The following is a 22,884-nucleotide window of genomic DNA, read 5'->3' on the forward strand; positions in this document are numbered from 1 at the left end:
CCATCAGCCTGGAGTAGGAGCAGTAAGGGTCAAAGTTATGCTATATTGGTGTAATTGTTGCTACAATTTTAAATGGTGATTCCTTTAAATGTTTGTATCACCAAATGTAACGTGATCGACCATACACTCCCGCACAGTAGGTGGCGGCATGCACAGACAAACGTTCGAACGTTACGATACCGAAGAAGAAGATTGTCTAATCAGCTGGATAACTCCATGCGCGCTCCCCTCCTCCCAGTCAAACTTCGCCGTGCCCGCGCACCGGCGATCCGCCTATTATCCATGTTGTCTATGTGACCAAGCTGTCAGCAACAGGTCTGGTTTATTAAACTACACATTGCTCTCGGAATTACACCATTCTGCCATTACGAGACGGCTGCATAACGCCAGGGAGACCTTGTCGGGGCTATTTAGATTTTTTTTTACTGCGGACAGAAAAGAAGATAAAGTTTATGTTTTTTTCCCCCTTATGGTGAGAGGTAAGCGACCCCAAACTGCCTTTCCCAGCGAGCCCATGTTATTTTTGTTGGGAAGATATTGCTTGCGAAAACATTGAGCTACTGCCCGTCCTTACATTGAGCTGTTGCCCTTATTTAAATAAAATATTGATTGAATGTACTTAGCTACGTAATAATTGTATTATGCCTAGTTAGGGATTTTTTTGTTGATGCACTTGAAATATGGATTGTTTTTTAAATCAACACTGATAGTGTGCCTTCCTCACACGAACTTGTTTGAAGTTGGTCGAACTAAAAGATTCGCTAAAATGGCAAAGAAGACGTTGCTATCTAGATAGCCAATAATTGGTCTGTTGTGTTTAAAACCGTATTTCATGCACAAAAACTCCCTTAGATTTCTCAAACCAAACTTGTTGAGCAGGTTGCTAATTTGTCTCTCTTGTTTGAGACAAGTGATCAGAGAATTCCACAGTAGCCAGCTAGGTGTCAGTTTTAGATTTGATAGTAGCAGTACAACATAGCACAATGCAAAGTGGTTCTGATACTATCGATACTGTTAGTCTACATTGTAAATAAACTAAGCCGTCCTATCCTCCACTTGAACGGTTGTTTTGTGTCTGATGTTGTCCATGGATCTACATACCCAGGGACGTCACAGCAATTCCAATCATTATCATCTGGTCATTCCAACCACTATAAAGATCATACTGTATGAAGCATCATGCCTGTTTACTTAGTTTTTTGGTAGCAAACCTTGGTGATGTGATTCTACACAGATGTAACATCCCATACCCCAGACAGGCTGCTGTTGTTGATAGTGGAGTGGACATGGTATTAGATTTGCTATCTTCTATTAGGCCTGCATTCATTTGGGTAGCGCTGAATGATCCAGACTCACCTGTATATAGCAGGTGGGGAAGGTTGAACTCATGGTTGATTATTTAACACTGTCAAACAGACTGCACTGCACACAACCTGCTTTGTTTTCCATAACTTGAGGACCATCGAATAGGGATCAACAACAGAGCTAGTAAGGAACGGGGATAAACAGAGCTGTGACAGTGGACATAGATACACAGAGCTGTGACAGGTGACATGGATACACAGAGCTGTGACAGGTGACATGGATAAACAGAGCTGTGACAGGGGACATGGATACACAGAGCTGGGACATGGATACACAGAGCTGTGACAGTGGACATGGATACACAGAGCTGTGACAGGTGACATGGATACACAGAGCTGTGACAGGGGACATGGATAAACAGAGCTGTGACAGGGGACATGGATAAACAGAGCTGTGACAAGGGACGGGGATAAACAGAGCTGTTACAGGGGACGAGGATACACAGAGCTGTGACAGGGGACGAGGATAAACAGATCTGTGTTAGGGGACGGGGATAAACAGAGCTGTTACAGGGGACGTGGATACACAGAGCTGTGACAGGGGACATGGATACACAGAGCTGTGACAGGGGACATGGATACACAGAGCTGTGACAGGGGACATGGATACACAGAGCTGTTACAGGGGACATGGATAAACAGAGCTGTGACAGGGGACATGGATAAACAGAGCTGTGACAGGGGACATGGATAAACAGAGCTGTTACAGGGGACATGGATACACAGAGCTGTGTTAGGGGACGGGGATAAACAGATCTGTGTTAGGGGACGGGGATAAACAGATCTGTGACAGGGGACATGGATACACAGAGCTGTGTTAGGGGACGGGGATAAACAGAGCTGTGTTAGGGGACGGGGATAAACAGATCTGTGACAGGGGACATGGATACACAGAGCTGTGTTAGGGGACGGGGATAAATAGAGTTGTGTTAGGGGCCGGGGATAAACAGATCTGTGACGGGACATGGATACACAGAGCTGTGTTGGGACGGGGATAAACAGAGCTGTGTTAGGGGACGGGATAAACAGATCTGTCTTAGGGGACGGGGATAAACAGATCTGTGTTAGGGGACGGGGATAAATAGAGCTGTGTTAGGGGACGGGGATAAACAGAGCTGTGTTAGGGGACGGGGATAAACAGATCTGTGTTAGGGGACGGGGATAAACAGATCTGTCTTAGGGGACGGGGATAAACAGCTGTGTTAGGGGACGGGGATAAACAGATCTGTGTTAGGGGACAGGGATAAACAGATCTGTGTTAGGGGACGGGGATAAACAGAGCTGTGTTAGGGGACGGGGATAAACAGATCTGTGTTAGGGGACGGGGATAAACAGATCTGTCTTAGGGGACGGGGATAAACAGCTGTGTTAGGGGACGGGGATAAACAGATCTGTGTTAGGGGACGGGGATAAACAGATCTGTGTTAGGGGACAGTGACAAACAGAGCTGTGACAGGGGACGGGATAAACAGAGCTGTGTTAGGGGACGGGGATAAATAGAGCTGTGTTAGGGGACGGGGATAAACAGATCTGTGACAGGGGACATGGATACACAGAGCTGTGTTAGGGGACGGGGATAAACAGAGCTGTGTTAGGGGACAGTGACACACAGAGCTGTGTTAGGGGACAGTGACACACAGAGCTGTGTCGGGACAGAGACATGGATAAACAGAGTTGTGTCTTTTTAATGACCTGTTACCAAGTCCTTTACGGTTTCTATTCCTTTTAGTTTTCCATGCGGACCAATGCATCGGTGAATTCCTAAAAGCTATCCAAGGATTGTTCCAGAAGGTTGTGTTTTTAGGGAGTAATACTGGTTCTTGTAGAATACATTTCATTTTCTTCCATGTTTTTATAGTGATGTTAACGATGAATTTGTTAATCTTCTTAGCGTTATCCTTTGAAAATAGACAGGGAAAAATATTCTGGGGATGAGCATGCTCATCTTCAATATGTTCCCATTGTTTCTCTTTAGTGCGTTGAACTATATGTCACAAGTAGAAGCCCTGGAATAGTGAGTTGATACACTTCCAAGTCAGGAAGGTTAAAACCCCCTCAGACTATGGGAGATGTAAAACTTTCCTTTTTATTCTGAATTTTATTGGCCCATATAAAGTCTTATGACTGAGTATAAGTATACTTTTTTTTAAAGGAACATCTTCAGTGGGGTAATAGGTATTACTGAAATTATATACTGTACTGAACTGTAGTCTTCTCTACTTTACTGAACTACTGTGCTGTACTTTGATGTTGAAACTTGTGAAACAGACGTCTATGATTGGTTCAGATTTGGTCCTATGTGGACCAACCAAATTTGGTCTTGTTTTGGGGTAGAACTCATTACAATAATAGCCAGTGTGTTGTTTAATACCCAAATATGCAAAGGAGGATATTGTATATTTATATGTTTTTGTGTACCTATTTAGGATACATCACCATGAAGAGAATGACATTCATATCCATCATTATGCATTTCTGTAGTACAGATCCCATGATGAAATTCTGTTACCGGGTGTAAATCCACTTCACTTAATGTTAACCTAGTTCAATAACCAAAAGAGATTTTTTTCAAAGTCATTGTGTCATGTCGTAGCTGACACACCGTTCTTTCTGAAGACATCGGTGAATCTTAATCCGGAGCAGATATTTAAGACTTTTTGGAAAACATGGGGAGACAAAAAAACGAAGAGATTTTATCGAAATTCTCTTACCAAACTTTGCATTTGCACAGTTCTTCCAGTTAACATGGTTTTGTAAAATGTTCTGTGTAAATTTGTTAAAAATAGTCTTTGAGCATAGAGTTGTATGGTTCGTTAAACTTTGAAATCAATGGTTTATGTTTGGAATACATTTTAAGTGATACATCTTGAGTCTCAACGTAATTCCATTACCATGGAATTGCCCATAACCCAAACTATACCAACAGTAGCTAGCCGTTCTCCAGCTCTGGTCTTGACTGTGATCAGGGAGAGATTTTAAGTAGCTTCACACCCATTAATCCAGATTAAGCCTTCATCTAGATAGCCAATCCAGCCTAGATGAGATCAGGTGACCTAATATTCTCTAGATCAAGGTTCATCGTTAGAACCATTGAGCTAAATGATTAATTTAGCCTTAAGATGCTTTTGGGAAACCGTGCCCTGATCTCCATCTTGTCTGTGATTGGCTGTGGAGAACCTCATCCTTGTTAGGTCCAGGCAGATATACAGATATTTACAATGTGCCTGGAGAGGTCTTCAATATGTCAAGGACCACATCAATATGCTATAGATGGGTTGCAGTGACGGTCGGTGCCGGTTTTTAAGATCAGGGAGGATGATTTATTTTTGTTTAAATAGCATTGCCTTATTTCTATTACAGCATATTGGATGACAGTCATTCATATGCCATTTAGAATTTTGAGTAATCGATGTGAAAGACAGTGACACATTCAATACCACCTTGCACACTCTTGCCTGCATCTAGCTGATATAGGGTGTAATCATTAATCCAACAGTGTCACCTCTTGCCTGCATCTAACGGATCTAGGGTGTAATCAATAGTCCAACAGTGTCACCTCTTGCCTGCATCTAGCGGATCTAGGGTGTAGTCATTAGTCCAACAGTATCACCTCTTGCCTGCATCTAGCGGATCTAGGGTGTAATCATTAGTCCAACAGTATCACCTCTTGCCTGCATCTAGCTGATATAGGGTATAATCATTAGTCCAACAGTATCACCTCTTGCCTGCATCTAGCTGATATAGGGTATAATCATTAGTCCAACAGTATCACCGCTTGCCTGCATCTAGCTGATATAGGGTATAATCATTAGTCCAACAGTATCACCTCTTGCCTGCATCTAGCTGATCTAGGGGATAATCATTAGTCCAACATTTGCAAACGAGAGTTTCTATTGGACAAATTCAGGTATGTTTATCCCCATTTCGTTCCGTTTTTAAGAACCGTTTCTCAACTGAATTGGCGGAACGAATACACCCCTGATCACATGCAAACAGTTCACTTTCATAGCAGCCATATAAAACAGCATGGTCACTTTGATCCTTGTATATATCATTATTGATTCTTGTATATATCATTATTTATCACAACTATTGACGTGCTCTCCTCTCACCTTTTCCCTTCGCTTGTGGACTTCAGTGCACAACACATCAGCGGTCTGTGACCAGGTGAAAAAAACTTTCTATGCCAAACCTTCTTATCATGACTGCTAACTGCTACACACAGCCTACATCATTGTCACCTCATATTCAAAATGATTGAGAACTAACACGTTAGTAAACCTGCTACAATCATGCAATACAGTGTACAGTCAGAAAGCAATTTAGCAGTTACATCGGTGGGCCCCAGTGGCAATAAAGTAATAAAACTAAAAGCTTACCTTGACTTGGAAGAGTTACAGTATTGGATAGCCATAGCCAGCTATCTAACATAGCATCCCTCTCTGTTTGAGTAGGCTAAACTAGTGAAAGTGAATAAATACTACCAAATATCTCTCTCTCTCTCTCCTTGATTTTGGAAGAAATGATTTGGTAAAAACTGTTAAACTATTGACTTTCTCTCTCTTTGAGTCAACTACCCACCACATATAACGCACTGCAGTGCTATCTAGCTGTAGTTTATGCTTTCAGTACTAGATTAATTCTCCGATCCTTTGATTGGGTGGACAACATGTCAGTTCATGCTGCATGATCTCTGATAGGTTGTAGGACGTCCTCCGGACTTTGTCATAATTATTGTGTAAGTCTATGGAAGGTGGTGAGAAGCATGAGCATCCTAGGTTTTGTATTGAAGTCATTGTACCCAGAGGAGGACAGAAGCTAGCTGTCCTCTGGCCTCAGCATGGCGCTACCCTACAGAGTGCCGCTGAGGCTACTGTAGACCTTCATTGCAAAACAGTGTGTTTTAATAAATTATTTGGTGACGTGGATGTATTTAGTATAGTTTTATCTAAAAAGGATAACTTTTTAAATGTTTCACAATTTTTATTTTTATGAAATTCACATTAGAGGATGGTCCTCCTCTTCCTTCTCTGAGGAGCCTCCACTGACGGGTTGGTTGTTAGCAACAGAACCGATGAGCGTGGTCCTATGGGGCTGAACAGACAGGGTTGGCTTAGACCAGGGATGCACCATATATCGGTAAGCATATCGGAATCGGACGATATTAGCTAAACATGCCAACATCGGCTTCGGCCTAGTGTCTAGTTTAATGCCGATGTGCAAAACCGATGTCAAAGCTGACGTGCATACCTATATAACGTAAGTGGATGACGTAATGACGCCACAAAAAATGCAGCGCTACACAGAACAAAAGCAGGAAAATACTAAGCCCACTTCCAACATCTAAACAAGTCGAGCAGTCATTTGAAAGAGTAAGAACATTTTTGTGAGACAACTCAAAGGTGAAATCCATTAACGCCAAGATAATAGAATTCATTGCCCTTGACAATCAACCATTCTCTGTCGGGGATGATGTTGGCTTTCGCTGACTGGTCGAGCACCTCGAGCCCTGGTACACTCTACTAAGTAGGTGCTATTTTTCAGGAAGTTGCCCTACCGGAGTTACACAGTATTGTTGAAACGCACATCCGTGAACTACTTACTATGGGCGTCACTGCTATTAGCTTCATGACTGACAATTGGACCAGCGATGTCAGCCCTATGAGCAATGCTGAGTCTGACGACACAGTGGGTCGACGAGGATTTCGAAACTGAGGAAAGCCGTATTGAATGCTCAAGAATGAGCTGGTTCTCATACGCTGCTGCCATTCCAAATGGCATTTGAAAACATGTTTGAAACATGGAAACACTAACTCGCTCCATTTGAACAACTGACTGGAGAAATAAGCTCCTCAACTGCGTTTGTAGCAGACGTGACACCCCTCTGTCATGGCATTGAAACGCCTGCTCAACAAAACCACCGACGCAGACCGTGGGATTAACACTTGCAGAAGTACTCTACAAGAGGCTGTGAACAAGCGATTCGGTGGCATTCTCTCTGGGCCTCTTTACTGTGTCGCCACCATGCTTGATGCTAGGTACAAGGACCGCTACTTCGATGCAGACAAGAAACAGGGTTTACGTGAAATGTTACAGCCACAGCTGGACAAGATGGAAACGGACACAGTGACAGTGCGCACCGAGGAAGAGAGGCCACGGACAGACAGAGCTGAAACTTCACTGCTTGACATGTATGATGAAATCCTGGTTGAGACTGAACAAATGAACAACGAAACAGCACAGCAAGTAAGTGAAAGAAATCTGTTTTGATTATGTTTTACTGGTAATGGGGACATACAATGGGGAGAACAAGTATTTGAAACACTGCCGATTTTGCAGGTTTTCCTACTTACAAAGCATGTAGAGGTCTGTAATTGTTATCATAGGTACACTTCAACTGTGAGAGACGGAATCTAAAACAAAAATCCAGAAAATCACATTGTATGATTTTTAAGTAATAAATTTGCATTTTATTGCATGACATAAGTATTTGATCCATCAGAAAAGCAGAACTTAATATTTGGTACAGAAACCTTTGTTTGCAATTACAGAGATCATACGTTTCCTGTAGTTCTTGACCAGGTATGCACACACTGCAGCAGGGATTTTGGCCCACTCCTCCATACATACCTTCTCCAGATCCTTCAGGTTTCGGGGCTGTCGCTGGGCAATATGGACTTTCAGCTCCCCTCCAAAGATCTTCTATTGGGTTCAGGTCTGGAGACTGGCTAGGCCACTCCAGGACTTTGAGATGCTTCTTACGGAGCCACTACTTAGTTGCCCTGGCTGTGCGTTTCGGGTCGTTGTCATGCTGGAAGACCCAGCCACGACCCATCTTCAATGCTCTTACTGAGGGAAGGAGGTTGTTGACCAAGATCTCGCTATACATGGCCCCATCCATTCTCCCCTCAATACAGTGCAGTCGTCCTGTCCCCTTTGCAGAAAAGCATCCCCAAAGAATGATGTTTCCACCTCCATGCTTCACGGTTGGGATGGTGTTCTTGGGGTTGTACTCATCCTTCTTCTTCCTCCAAACACGGCAAGTGGAGTTTAGACCAAAAAGCTCTATTTTTGTCTCATCAGACCACATGACCTCCCATTTCTCCTCTGGATCATCCAGATGGTCATTGGCAAACTTCAGATGGGCCTGGACATGCGCTGGCTTGAGTAGGGGGACCTTGCGTGCGCTGCAGGATTTTAATCCATGACGGCGTAGTGTGTTACTAATGGTTTTCTTTGAGACTGTGGTCCCAGCTCTCTTCAGGTCATTGACCAGGTCCTGCCGTGTAGTTCTGGGCTGATCCCTCACCTTCCTCATGACGTGGTGAGATCTTGCATGGAGCCCCAGACCAAGGGTGATTGACTGTCCTCTTCTTCCATTTTCTAATAATTGCGCCAACAGTTGTTGCCTTCTCACCAAGCTGCTTGCCTATTGTCCTGTAGCCCATCCCAGCCTTGTGCAGGTCTACAATTTTATCCTTGATGTCCTTACACAGCTCTCTGGTCTTGGCCATTGTGGAGAGGTTGGAGTCTGTTTGAGTGTGTGGACAGGTGTCTTTTATATAGTTAACGAGTTCAAACAGGTGCAGTTAATACAGGTAATGAGTGGAGAACAGGAGGGCTTCTTATTGAAAAACTAACAGGTCGGTGAGAGCCGGAATTCTTACTGGTTGGTAGGTGATCAAATACTTATGTCATGCAATAAAATGCTAATTAATTACTTAAAAATCATACAATGTGATTATCTGGATTTTTGATTCCGTCTCTCACAGTTGAAGTGTACCTATGATAAAAATTACAGACCTCTACATGCTTGGTAAGTAGGAAAACCTGCAAAATCGTTAGTGTATCAAATACTTGTTCTCCCCACTGTACGTAAATGACAACAAAATAACTTTTTTGTCTGTGTGTGTGTGTGTGTGTGTGTGTGTTGTTTCTACTAATTAACTGTACTAGAATGCTTAAAAGGTCGGAAAAATTTTTAAGATCGGTTATTGGTATTATTTTTTTGGGCAATAAACATATTGGATATCGGCCAAAAATGTCATAACGGTGCATCACTACCAGAGACAGAGAGACACAGAGACTGTTGACGTCATGTAAACTATATTTCCTTTCCAATGTTTATTGAAACATAAATACAATTGCACAATGAGCACATGTTGATTCTCAAATACATTGATACAGTTGTTGGTTAGCTAGCTAGTGAATTTGAGCCATATTAGCATAGATATGGCATCAGTCAAAACACCTCAAAACAAGACATGGTATCAAGAACCAGATGAAACTAGCTCAAACGAGCCACTTACGATTCCCCACAGTGTCTTGTCATTATTGCTAACTATCTGGCTGTCCAGAATCACAACAAACAGACTTCTGCCCCATTGAAACTCCTGCATCGTTTTCCTAACGTTGTCAGCTGATCCGTCTGTAGGCCCAACGATCATCTGTACAGGCCTGTGTAGAGGGAGTTTCTAGATGGAACTCACCCAAAGGCTTCAGGGTGAAACAATGGAGGGAGAGGCATGCCCCGAAAGAAAGAAAAGTAAACATCATTAATCTGTGATCATGTTGCAGTGATTCAAATGGCTCTATAGTTTACCATTTAAAGTCCTGATGTAGACAAGGACTGGTCACCATGGTGAGATGGGCTTTAGGCCACGTTACGGCTAGGCGTATCCCTCTATCCACCCTACATGCTCTCATTCTCACAGCTTTTTTTCTCCTTTTTCTATTTTCCTCTCTCAGAACTGTCAGTCTGCATTCCTGAGCTGTGACAGGATGACTCAGGTGTGTGTTGAGTCAGCGCTCATCGCCCTGAACGGAAATAGCCTCTATAGACCAGTGAGAGGTATAGACAGTGACTGTGTTGTTCCTAGCCTCTCTCCTTTCTGTCCGGTCTCTGTATCTCAGCCCTGATTTGTGTTGTGTTATTCCCTGTCGGTAGAGTAGAACTCCCACAGAGAATGATGACAGGGTTAACTGGTGTTCTGATGATGACATCTCTACAGGCCCAGAGTTGTCACTCTGTTCTCTCTGTAGCGGTATGCTCTCCTTTTCAACACAAGACGTGGTCTGTGCACAATCCATATACTTCTTTTTTGAGTGCTAGTTGGCTTTGGTTGTGACGCCGGTAGGACATAATACAAATCCTCTAAAACGACATTTGAGGCGTTATGGTAGAGAAATTAACATTACATTTGCTGGCAACTGCTCTGGTGGACATTCCTGCAGTCAACATGCCAATTTCTTGCTCCCTCAAAATTGAGACATCTGTGGCATTGTGTTGAGTGACATCTGCACATTTTAGAGTGGCCTTTTATTGTCCCCAGCACAAGGTGCACCTGTGTAATGATCATCCTGTTTAATCAGCTTGTTGTTATGCCACACCTGTCAAGTGGATGGATTATTTTGGCAAATGAGAAATGCTCACTAACAGGGATGTGAAAAATGTGTGCACAACATTTGAGAGAAATAAACCTTTTTCTGTGCGTATGGAACATTTCTGGATTCTTTTATTTCAGCTCATGAAACATGGGACCAACACTTTGTGTTGCATTTTATATTTTTTGTTCAGTGTAAATACACTGTAAATGTATATGATGTTGTGTATAGACACTATGGACAGTGTATGAATAGAAAAGGTGTGAACAGCAGTAGTTGTTTAGCCTTGACTAGAATACAGTATTTACATATGAAGTCGGTAAAACAGTATGCAAACATTATTAAAGTGACTATTGCTCATTGACTCTATGTACATAGGGCAGCAGTCTGTAAGGTGCCGGGTAGAGTACCAGGTGGTAGCCGGCTAGTAACAGTGACTAATGTTTAGGGCAGGGTACTGGGCGGAGGCTGGCTGATGATAACTATTTAACAGTCTGATGGCCTGGAGATAGAAGCTGTGTTTCAGTCTCTCGGTCTCAGCTCTGATGCACCTGTACTGACCTCACCTTCTGGATGTTAGCGGTGTGAACAGGATGGTCTCAGCTCTGATGCACCTGTACTGACCTCACCTTCTGGATGTTAGCGGTGTGAACAGGATGGTCTCAGCATTGATGCACCTGTACTGTCTCCGCCTTGTAGATGATATAGGGGTGAACAGGTCGTGGCTCGGGTGACTGAGGTCCTTGATGATCTTCTTGGCCTTCCTGTGACACCGGGTGCTGTAGATGTCCTGGAGGGCAGGAAGTGTCCCCCCGGTGACTCACCACCCTCTTTAGAGCCCGGCCGTTGCGGACGGTGATACAGGTCGACAGGATGCTCTCAATGGTGCATCTGTAAGAGTTCCTGAGGGTCTTAGGGGCCAAGCCAAACTTCTTCAGCCTCCTTGTGTTGAAGAGGCGCAATGTTGCACCTTTCAGGTTGTCAGTGATGTGCACTGTGATGAGGTAGCCTTAGTCTGGCCTCATCACCATTTTAAAATGGAAGTTCATATTATCTTTAAATTCTTCAAAGTATATACATGTGTGGTTTGGATAAAGTGCACAAGTCCGTGGCTATCTACCAGTTTAGGTGTTCCTGACTTTAGTTGTTTGCTACAGACTTGGTTGCTCAGGTTTAAGCCAGGTGTGGTGTGTTAGATAATTAGCATGTAGTTCAGTCTCCCTCAGTAGTAGTTCTATTTGATCATGTTCTATTTGATGTAGCTCTGCCTTTTAAACTAAGTTGTACATGAATCATGTTCTATTTGATGTAGCTCTGCCTTTTTAAACTAAGTTGTACATGAATCATGTTCTATTTGATGTAGCTCTGCCTTTTTAAACTAAGTTGTACATGAATCATGTTCTATTTGATGTAGCTCTGCCTTTTTAAACTAAGTTGTACATGAATCATGTTCTATTTGATGTAGCTCTGTCTTTTAAACTAAATTGTACATGACTAAATATGGTAATTTTAAACTAATGAATGCAATTAACAAATCATGTTTTCCATAGTGTTACCTGGTCTAATTAACAAAGTAAAGTTATTATAATTAAATGCTGATTCTCATTGGTTAATAAGTGTGGGTGGGGTTGAGGATCAAAGGGGATAAATGTTTTCCTTTTCTTTCAGCTGAGAGTTGAACACCATTTTACAATGTGCTCCATCGCAGTTTGTTGTTGTACTGGCAGTTGATTTTGTCTGTTCTGGTAGACTATATTTAGTCCCAGTAAGGGGAGTTGGACTCTGTTTAGAGCTGGAAAAGTGGTAATCCCCTAGTTATGCTGTTTACCATTTAGGCCCATTCTTAGCTGCAGTAGGAACCCTATTGAGGGGCTGAGCTTTAGACTCGCTATCATCTGTCATTTTTTGTGAGTTTTCGTGTCCTGAATGTTGCTGCTATGGACTGTTTGAAACAAGCCTTGTATCCTGAAACCCTGTATCTGTAAGAAATTCAAGTATTGTTTTTCTACAATCGTGTGTCCTCTTCATTCCAACCTATCACCTCCCTTGGCTTCTCTGGGTCTGCTATTTTATATGCACACTGAGGAACTTGAAGCTTTTCACCCTCTCCACTTATGTGGTCGGGGACGTGCTTTCTCCTGAAGTCCTTGATCAGCTACTTTGTTTTGTTGACGTTTAGGGAGTGGTTATTTTCCTGGCACCACTCCACCAGGGCACTCTCCTCCTTCCTGTAGGCTGTCTCGTTGTTGTTGGTAATCAGGCCTACCTCTGTTACCTGAAAACTTGATGATTTGAGTTTGAGGCGTGCATGGCCACGTAGTCATGGGTGAACAGGGAGTACAGAAGGGGGCTGAGCACGCACCCTTATGGGGCCCCTGTGGTGATGATCAGTGTGGTGGAGGTGTTGTTGCCTTCCTTCAGTACCTGGAGTCTTGGAAGGCACTATGATGTTGAAGGCTGAGCTGTAGTTGATGAACAGCATTCTTATATAGGTATTTCTCTTGTGCAGGTGGGATAGGCAGTGCGATTGCTACATCCATGGATCTGTTGGGGCGGTATGTAAATTGTTGTGAGTCTAGGGCAGGGGTGTCAAACTCATTCCATGGAGGGCCGTGTGTCTTTTTTATTTTTTGAATTTTTCTTAAGACCTAGACAACCAGGTGAGGGGAGTTCCTTACTAATTAGTGACTTTAATTCTATCAAGTACAAGGGTGGAGCGAAAACCCCCAGACATTCGGTCCTCCGTGGAATGAGTTTGAGGCGTGGTCTATTGTGTCGGGTAAGATGGAGGTGATATGATCCTTGACTAGTCTCTCAAAACACTTCATGATCACAGAAGTGAGTGCTGCGGGGCGATAGTAATTTAGTTCAGTTACTTTCACATTCTTGGGTACAGGAACAATGGTAGCCATCTTGAAGCAAGAGGGGACGACAGACTGGGAAAGGGAGAGATTGAATATGTCCGTAAACACTCCAGCCAGCTGGTCTGCACAAGCTCTGAGAACGCGGCTAGGGATGCCGTCTTGCAAGGGTTAACATGCTTAAATGTTTTACTCGTGTCGGCCATGGAGAACGAGAGCAGACAGTCCTCGCGAGCAGACAGTCCTCGCGAGCAGACAAGTCCTGGCGAGCAGACAGTCCTGGCGAGCAGACAGTCCTGGCGAGCAGACAGTCCTGGCGAGCAGACAGTCCTGGCGAGCAGACAGTCCTGGCGAGCAGACAGTCCTGGCGAGCAGACAGTCCTGGCGAGCAGACAGTCCTGGCGAGCAGACAGTCCTGGCGAGCAGACAGTCCTGGCGAGCAGACAGTCCTGGCGAGCAGACAGTCCTGGCGAGCAGACAGTCCTGGCGAGCAGACAGTCCTGGCGAGCAGACAGTCCTCGTGAGCGGTGGTGGCCCACGTCGGCGGCACTGTGTTTTCCTAGAAGCGGGCGAAGGTGTTTAGCTTATCCGAGAGCAAGGCGTTGGTGTCGGCGACGTGGCAGGTTTTTGCCTCTATAGTCTGTGATTTTCTGGAGTCCCTGCCACATACAGTGTCTTCAGAAAGTATTCACCCCCCAGGGACTTCTTCCACATTGTGTTGTGTTACAGCCTGAATTTAAAATGGATTAAATTAAGATTCTGTGTCTCTTTCCTACACACACTACCCCATAATGTCAAAGTGCAATTTTGTTTTTAGGAATTTTAACACATTTTATAAAAAATGAAAAGCTGAAATGTCTTGTGCCAATAAGTATTCAACCCCTTTGTTATAGCAATTCTTCAGGATTAAAAATGTGCTTAAAAAGTCACATAATCAGTTTCATGGACTCACTCTGTGTGCAATGACAGCATTTAACATGATTGTTGAATAACTACCTCGTTTCTGTGCCCCACACAATCTCTCAGTCCAGCAGTGAATTTCAAACACAGATTCAACCACAGGGAGGTTTTCCAATGCCTTGCATAGAAGGGCACCTATTGGTAGATGGGTAAAAAAGCAGACATTGAATATCCACTTGAGTATTGTGAAGTTATTAATTACACTTTGGATGGTGTATCAATACACCCAGCCACTACAAAGATACAGGTGTCCTTCCTAACTCAGTTGCCGGAGAGGAAGGAAACCACATATGGATTTCACCATGAGGCCAATGGTGACTTTAAAATAGTTACAGAGTTTAATGGCTGTGATAGGAGAAACTGAGGATGGATCAACAACATTTGTAGTTACTCCACAATACTAACCTAATTGACAGAGTGAAGAGAAGGAAACCTGTACAGAATACAAAAAATCCTAAACATCCATCCTGTTTGCAATAAGGCACTAAAGTAAAACTGCAAAAAAATGTGGGAAAGAAATTAACTTAATGTCCTGAATTGAATTGAAAGTGTTATGTTAGGAGCAAACACAACACATTACTGAGTACCACCAAGCATTGTGGTGGCTGCATCAGGTTATGGGTATGCTTGTCATCGGCAAGGACTTGGGAGTTTTTTAGGATAAAAAGAAACAGAATAGAGCAAAGAACAGACAAAATCCTTGATGAAAACCTGGTTCAGCCTGCTTTCCAACAAATACTGGGAGATGAATTCACCTTTCAGCAGTACAATAACCTAAAACACAAGGCCAAATATACACTGGAGTTGCTTACCAAGATGACACTGAATGTTCCTGAGTGGCCTAGTTACAGTTTTGACTATGGAAAGACTTGAAAATTGCTGTCTAGCAATGATCAACAACCATCTTGACAGAGCTTGAATAATTTTTAAAATAATGATGTGCAAATATTGTACAATCCAGGTGTGCAAAGCTCTTAGACTTAACCAGAAATACTCACAGCTCAAATCACTACCAAAGGTGATTCTAACATGTATTGACTCAGTGGCATGAGTACTTATGTAAATTAGATATTTAAGTATTAAATTTTTAAATACATTTGCAAAAATGTCGAAAAACCTGTTTTCACTTTTGTCGTTGTGGGTTATTGTGTGTACATTTTTGAATTCAGTATGTAACAAAATGTGGAATAAGTCCGGGGGTATGAATACTTTCTGAATGTCTCATGTCTGAGACGTTGAATTGTGAACAAACGATCCAATTCAGGAAAGTTTCATTCCTGGTCGTAATGCTGCTGAGCAACCGTCGATCTAATATCCAAAAGTAATTTTTTGGCAAATAATTTAGGCATTAAAACTTCTTATGGCTGCAAGGGGCAGCATTGAGTAACCTGGAAAGAGGTGGCCATTTCAAACGGCCTCCTACTCAATTCTTGCTCGTACAATATGCATATTATCATTACTTTTGGATAGAAAACACTCTCTAGTTTCTTAAACCGTTTGAATTATTTCTCTAAGTGAACCAGAACTCTTTCTGCAGCCCATTTCCTATCCGGAAGTGAGATTTCCAAAAGCGAGGTCTTTTTTCAAGAGCTTGTCTATAAAAGGGCATGTCACTTGGGACTATAGAAACACGTCATACACCTTCCCTTGGGTGTCATGCGGAAGTGAGAGCAGAAATGACTTGAATATCTCGTTCTGGGATTGAATACATCCTCTTGGAGTGAGAGGTCCGCCATTATTATTTTTTTCGAAGGCGCGAAGTTGGACCTGGAATTGCCTCCTGGAAAACCGTCGTTATAGGTGAATATGATCTCCGGCTTCGATTTTATTTGATACATGTCACAATATCATCCTAAAGTATGTTTTTTCAATATAGTTTAATTATATGATTGAAATTTATTCGGGACTTTAGACGTGATGCTTTGGAAGAATTTGTTCAAGAAGGAGAGGTTAGCGCCGCACGGCCAGTGTGCTTGCTAATTCAAGAGGGAAATAGTTCGTTCTGGATCCAAACAAAGACGGTTCTGGACAATGGACCCCTTTACAACATTCTGATGGAAGATCAACAAAGATAAGGACCCAATTTGGGATGCTATTTCATATATCTGTCGAACTGTGCTATCGCTACCGATTACTTGGAATCAATGCTGTTGTGTGTTAGCTATTGCAGTAAGCTAATATAACGATATATTGTGTTTTCGCTGTAAAACACTTAAAAAATCGGAAATATTGGCTCTATTCACAAGATCTTTGTCTTTCATTTTGCTATACACCATATATTTTTCTGAAATGTTTTATGATGAGTAATTAGGTAGTTGACGTTGGTGTCTGTATTTACTCTGGCTACTCCCGTGCTATTTCTGACGGTAGCTATGATGGTAGCATCAATGTAAAACTGATTTATAGCTCAAATATACACATTTTTCGAACAAAACATAGATTTATTGTGTAAAATGTTAAAGGACTGTCATCTGAGGAAGTTGTTTCTAGGTTTGTTTGGTTGGATCTTGGTTAGTTAGGTTGGCTTTGTGCATGCTACCTGTGCTGTGAAAAATGTCTGTCCTCTTTTGTATTTGGTGGTGAACTAACATAAATATACGTGGTGTTTTTGCTGTAAAACATTTAAAAAATCGGACACGTTGGCTAGATTCACAAGATGTTTATCTTTCAAATTCTGTATTGGACTTGTTAATGTGTGAAAGTTAAATATAAAAAAAAAATAGATTTTGAATTTCGCGCCCTGCAATTGAGCTGGATGTTGTCATAAGTGTACCGATGTCGGGCCAGCCAGCCTAACAGGTTAACACCAACAACAACAAAAAGTACTCCAAAGTTGTCTAGGAGTTAGGAACATGGTGACCATGTCTGTCAGTGTCATCTTGTTATTCAGAGCTGCTAATGGGGGTACAGGGTTTGTCTGCCCACGTATCGGCTCTTTCACCGCCGGTGAGATCAGTACACCGCCTGATACACCAGATCGTGCTTTGTGCTTAACTAAGTGATGAGATAATTAACACCATGGACTCAGTTATGGCTATCATAAACTTTATCCAATCAACGTTGCTTTTCTTCGTAGTCTGCTGGGCATCAAAATCTACTTTTACGTAATGAAGTTGGGTTTGTTAAGCAAGGATAATAATGCTGTCAAGATGAAGTTGGGTTTGTTAAGCAAGGATAATAATGCTGTCAAGAGAGCAGTTGGGTTTGTTAAGCAAGGATAATAATGCTGTCAAGATGAAGTTGGGTTTGTTAAGCAAGGATAATAATGCTGTCAAGATGAAGTTGGGTTTGTTAAGCAAGGATAATAATGCTGTCAGGATGAAGTTGGGTTTGTTAAGCAAGGATAATAATGCTGTCAAGATGAAGTTGGGTTTGTTAAGCAAGGATAATAATGCTGCCAAGATGAAGTTGGGTTTGTTAAGCAAGGATAATAATGCTGTCAAGAGAGCAGCCTTCGTGAGCTTAGGGAAGAGCTGGTTGCCTCCACAAGCAAGCCAACAAATATCAAGTGAAAATGCTTGATGAGGAGTTCCTATCAGATGTTGTTTTGTTTTTGGTGATCTAAGGAAAAGGAATCCCATGTAGAAAATGTCTTGCCCGCTGTACATAACCTTTTTCTACTAGAGGTCGACCGATTAATCGGAATGGCCGATTTAATTAGGCCAGATTTCAATTTTTCATAACAATCGGTAATCTGCATTTTTGGACACCGATCATGGCCGATTACATTGCACTCCACAAGGAGACTGCGTGGCAGGCTGACTACCTGTTATGCGAGTGCAGCAAGGAGCCAAGGTAAGGTGCTAGCTAGCATTAAATGTATCTTATAAAAAAACAATCATTCTTAACATAATCACTAGTTAACTACACATGGGTGATGATATTACTATATCTAGCTTGTCCTGCGTTGCATTTAATCGATGCCTGTTAATTTATCATTGAATCACAGCCTACTTCGCCAAATGGATGATTTAACAAGCACATTCGTGAAAAAAGCACTGTCGTTGCACGAATGTACCTAATCATAAACATCAATGCCTTTCTTAAAATCAATACACAGAAGTATATTTTTTTAAACCTGCATATTTAGTTAAAAGAAATTCATGTTAGCAGGCAATATTAACTAGGGAAATTGTGTCACTTCTCTTGCACGCAGAGTTAGGGTATATGCAACAGTTTCGGCCGCCTGGCTTGTTGCGAACTAATTTGCCAGAATTTTACGTAATTATGACATAACATTGAAGGTTGTGCAATGTAACAGCAATATTTAAACTTATGGATGCCACCCGTAGATAAAATACGGAACGGTTCTGTATTTCACTGATAGAATAAACGTTTTGTTTTCGAAATGATAGTTTCCGGATTTGACCATATTAATGACCTAAGGCTCGTATTTCTGTGTGTTATTAGGTTATAATTAAGTCTATGATTTGATAGAGCAGTCTGACTGAGCGGTGGTAGGCAGCAGGAGGCTCATAAGCATTCATTCAAACAGCACTTTCCTGCGTTTGCCAGCAGCTCTTCTCAATGCTTCAAGCATTGCGCTGTTTATGACTTCAAGCCTATCAACTCCCGAGATTAGGCTGGCAATACTAAAGTACCTATTAGAACATCCAATAGTCAAAGGTATATGAAATACAAATGGTATAGAGAGAAATAGTCCTATAATAACTACAACCTAAAACTTCTTACCTGGGAATATTGAAGACTCATGTTAAAAGGAACCACCAGCTTTCATATGTTCTCATGTTCTGAGCAAGGAACTTAAACGTTAGCTTTTTTTTACATGGCACATATTGCACTTTTACTTTCTTCTCCAACACTTTGTTTTTGCATTATTTAAACCAAATTGAACATGTTTCATTATTTGAGACTAAATTGATTTTATTGATGTATTATATTAAAATAAAAGTGTTCATTGTTCATTCAGTATTGTTGTAATTGTCATTACAAATATATATATAAAAATCTGCCAATTAATCGTTATCGGCTTTTTTGGTCCTCCAATAATCGGTATCGGTATTGAAAAATCATAATCGGTCGACCTCTAGACATAACTCACGTGCCCTGTCCTTTTCTCTGCACTTTCCCAGTACTTTTCTTTTCCTCAGTGTTGTAGTGTTGACCACTGTTAACGGGTTGGGAAGGTGCTATGGTTGTTATTACATACACCTTTCTTCACACACACCTCTACACACCTCTACTTGCCATTCACCTGTGGGGACAGGCAGACAGACAGGCAGACAGGCAGACAGACAGACAGGCAGGCAGGCAGGCAGACAGACAGGCAGACAGGCAGACAGACAGACAGACAGACAGACAGGCAGGCAGACAGACAGGCAGACAGACAGACAGACAGACAGACAGACAGACAGACAGTTGACAACCTGGTGTTGTCATTCAGGGTTCCTTCTCAGTAATGTAAAGAATGTCCATGTTAGTTGAACACACACACACACACACACACACACACACACACACACACACACACACACACACACACACACACACACACACACACACACACACACACACACACACACACACACACACACACACACACACACACACACACACACACACACACACACACACAGTGTTTTCTACGTTTTTCCTGTTAATTGTAATTGATCTGTATAGTAGACCAGTCTGCCATGCGTTCTCCTGACCACTGTAACCACTATAATGGCTGCTGGCTTGTTCATGTCGGTTAATGTTGTGTTTGAGTTTGGCAGCAGCTCTTTTACAGGTTACATTATCCTGCTGTAGCTGGGGAGAACAAGGGGATTTTTTATGTAACCTTTATTTAACTAGGCAAGTCAGTTCAATAAGAACAAATTCTTATTTACAATGACGGCCTAACCCGGACAAACCCGGACGACGCTGGGGCAATTGTGCGCCGCCTTATGGGACACCCAATCACGGCCGGATGTGATACATCCTGGATTCGAACCAAGTACTATAGTGAAGCCTCTAGCACTGAGATGTAGTGCCTTAGACCGCTGCACCACTCGGGAGCCACATAAAGTTCCCTGATCAGCAATCGAACCCGGGCCACTAGACTTTGTGGGATTGAGGGCAGTGAGAGAACAAGGAGAGGAAGCTATGGAGCAGTAGAGTTGGGACGTGGCCCTGGTGTCTCTGTAGCAGTAGAGTTGGGACGTGGCCCTGGTGTCTCTGTAGCAGTAGAGTTGGGACGTGGCCCTGGTGTCTGTAGCAGTAGAGTTGGGACGTGGCCCTGGGGTCTCTGTGTGTGACTCTAAGGGCAACAGGAGAAACACTGTTAACCTGCTGACCAATGAGAAACTGAGCAGCTGCTCCTCTCCCTTTATCTCTCTCTCTTTATCTCTCTCTTAGTCCTCCCTCCCTCTTAGCCCTCCCTCTCTCTGCCAGAGTTGGGGTGAGCAGTGCTCTGCCCTCCATTATTAATGAGAGGACGTTTTGCTCTGTGTGTTTGTGTGCTTGGACACTAGTGTGGGTGTGTGTTTTTTGCAGATGACTGCAAGCTAGCCGGCTGAGTAGAAGAACGGGAGGCGCCCCCTCTGCCACCTGCAGCCATGAATGGTAAGACCACGGCTTTATTAGTGTGTGTGTGTGTGTGTGTGTGTGTGTGTGTGTGTGTGTGTGTGTGTGTGTGTGTGTGTGTGTGTGTGTGTGTGTGTGTGTGTGTGTGTGTGTGTGTGTGTGTGTGTGTGTGTGTGTGTGTGTGTGTGTGTGTTCGGTCGTTTTCCCGCTCTCCCTCAATGGCACATTCAGCTGTATTATCATTTTGTGCTGAGTCTCCCCCCTCCAGACTGTCCTCGCTGCAGGAGAAGGTTATAGCTCACTGTGCTGTTCACTGCAGCACCACTCTGTCTCTGTATCTCACTATCCAGCTCCTGTAGTCTACTGTACCTGAGTCTGTTCTACTGCTGTATCTACTGTCTACTGTACCTGAGTCTGTTCTACTGCTGTATCTACTGTCTACTGTACCTGAGTCTGTTCTACTGTTGTATCTACTGTCTACTGTACCTGAGTCTGTTCTACTGCTGTATCTGCTGTCTACTGTACCTGAGTCTGTTATACTGCTGTATCTACTGTCTACTGTACCTGAGTCTGTTCTACTGCTGTATCTACTGTCTACTGTACCTGAGTCTGTTCTACTGTTGTATCTACTGTCTACTGTACCTGAGTCTGTTCTACTGCTGTATCTACTGTCTACTGTACCTGAGTCTGTTCTACTGCTGTATCTACTGTCTACTGTACCTGAGTCTGTTCTACTGCTGTATCTACTATCTACTGTACCTGAGTCTGTTCTACTGCTGTATCTACTGTACCTGAGTCTGTTCTACTGCTGTATCTACTGTACCTGAGTCTGTTCTACTGCTGTATCTACTGTCTACTGTACCTGAGTCTGTTCTACTGCTGTATCTACTGTCTACTGTACCTGAGTCTGTTATACTGCTGTATCTACTGTCTACTGTTCCTGAGTCTGTTCTACTGTTGTATCTACTGTCTACTGTACCTGAGTCTGTTCTACTGCTGTATCTACTGTCTACTGTACCTGAGTCTGTTATACTGCTGTATCTACTGTCTACTGTACCTGAGTCTGTTCTACTGTTGTATCTACTGTCTACTGTACCTGAGTCTGTTCTACTGCTGTATCTGCTGTCTACTGTACCTGAGTCTGTTCTACTGCTGTATCTACTGTACCTGAGTCTGTTCTACTGCTGTATCTACTGTCTACTGTACCTGAGTCTGTTCTACTGTTGTATCTACTGTCTACTGTACCTATTGTTCTAATGTTATCTAACTCTACCTCCCTCCCTGATACAGTGCTGTTGTATCTAACTACCTGCTGTTGTATCTAACTACCTCCCTCCCTGATACAGTGCTGTTGTATCTAACTACCTCCCTCCCTGATACAGTGCTGTTGTATCTAACTACCTCCCTCCCTGATGCTGTTCTGTTGTATCTAACTTCCTCCCTCCCTGATACAGTGCTGTTGTATCTAACTACCTCCCTCCCTGATACAGTGCTGTTGTATCTACCTCCCTCCCTGATACAGTGCTGTTGTATCTAACTACCTCCCTCCCTGATGCTACATTAGTGTTATATAACTCTACGTCCCTCTGTTATGTGGTTCTTCCTGTTCAATCTGAAGCTACGATGTGAAATTAGCCTGGGTTAACAGGGCAAAACCCTACTGAGAAGACAGATCAGTCCCAGCACAAACATACTCTACCTACTGGATCAATAGATTCAAGTAATATTGTCCTGTCCTGTACTGTAAGCCCCTGATCCACTTTCAGTTAGCCCCATGTCCACTTTCAGTA

At 42.8% G+C, this 22,884-nt stretch overlaps 1 protein-coding gene across 1 annotated transcript in view; it reads left to right on the top strand.

Moving 5' to 3' along the window:
• The first annotated feature begins 256 nt into the window (after positions 1-256).
• Positions 257-22,884, top strand: part of LOC129813199 (intersectin-2-like) — an 83,460-nt gene continuing 60,832 nt past the window's right edge. Inside the window, exons 1-2 of the mRNA XM_055865468.1 lie at positions 257-479; positions 21,065-21,133. Of these exons, the coding sequence (XP_055721443.1) occupies positions 21,127-21,133 (7 nt within the window). The 5' untranslated portion in view covers positions 257-479; positions 21,065-21,126. The remainder of the gene's footprint in view (positions 480-21,064; positions 21,134-22,884) is intronic.

Source organism: Salvelinus fontinalis, chromosome 16 (genome assembly GCF_029448725.1).
Source record: "Salvelinus fontinalis isolate EN_2023a chromosome 16, ASM2944872v1, whole genome shotgun sequence".
In the NCBI taxonomy this organism is placed as follows: Eukaryota; Metazoa; Chordata; class Actinopteri; order Salmoniformes; family Salmonidae; genus Salvelinus; species Salvelinus fontinalis.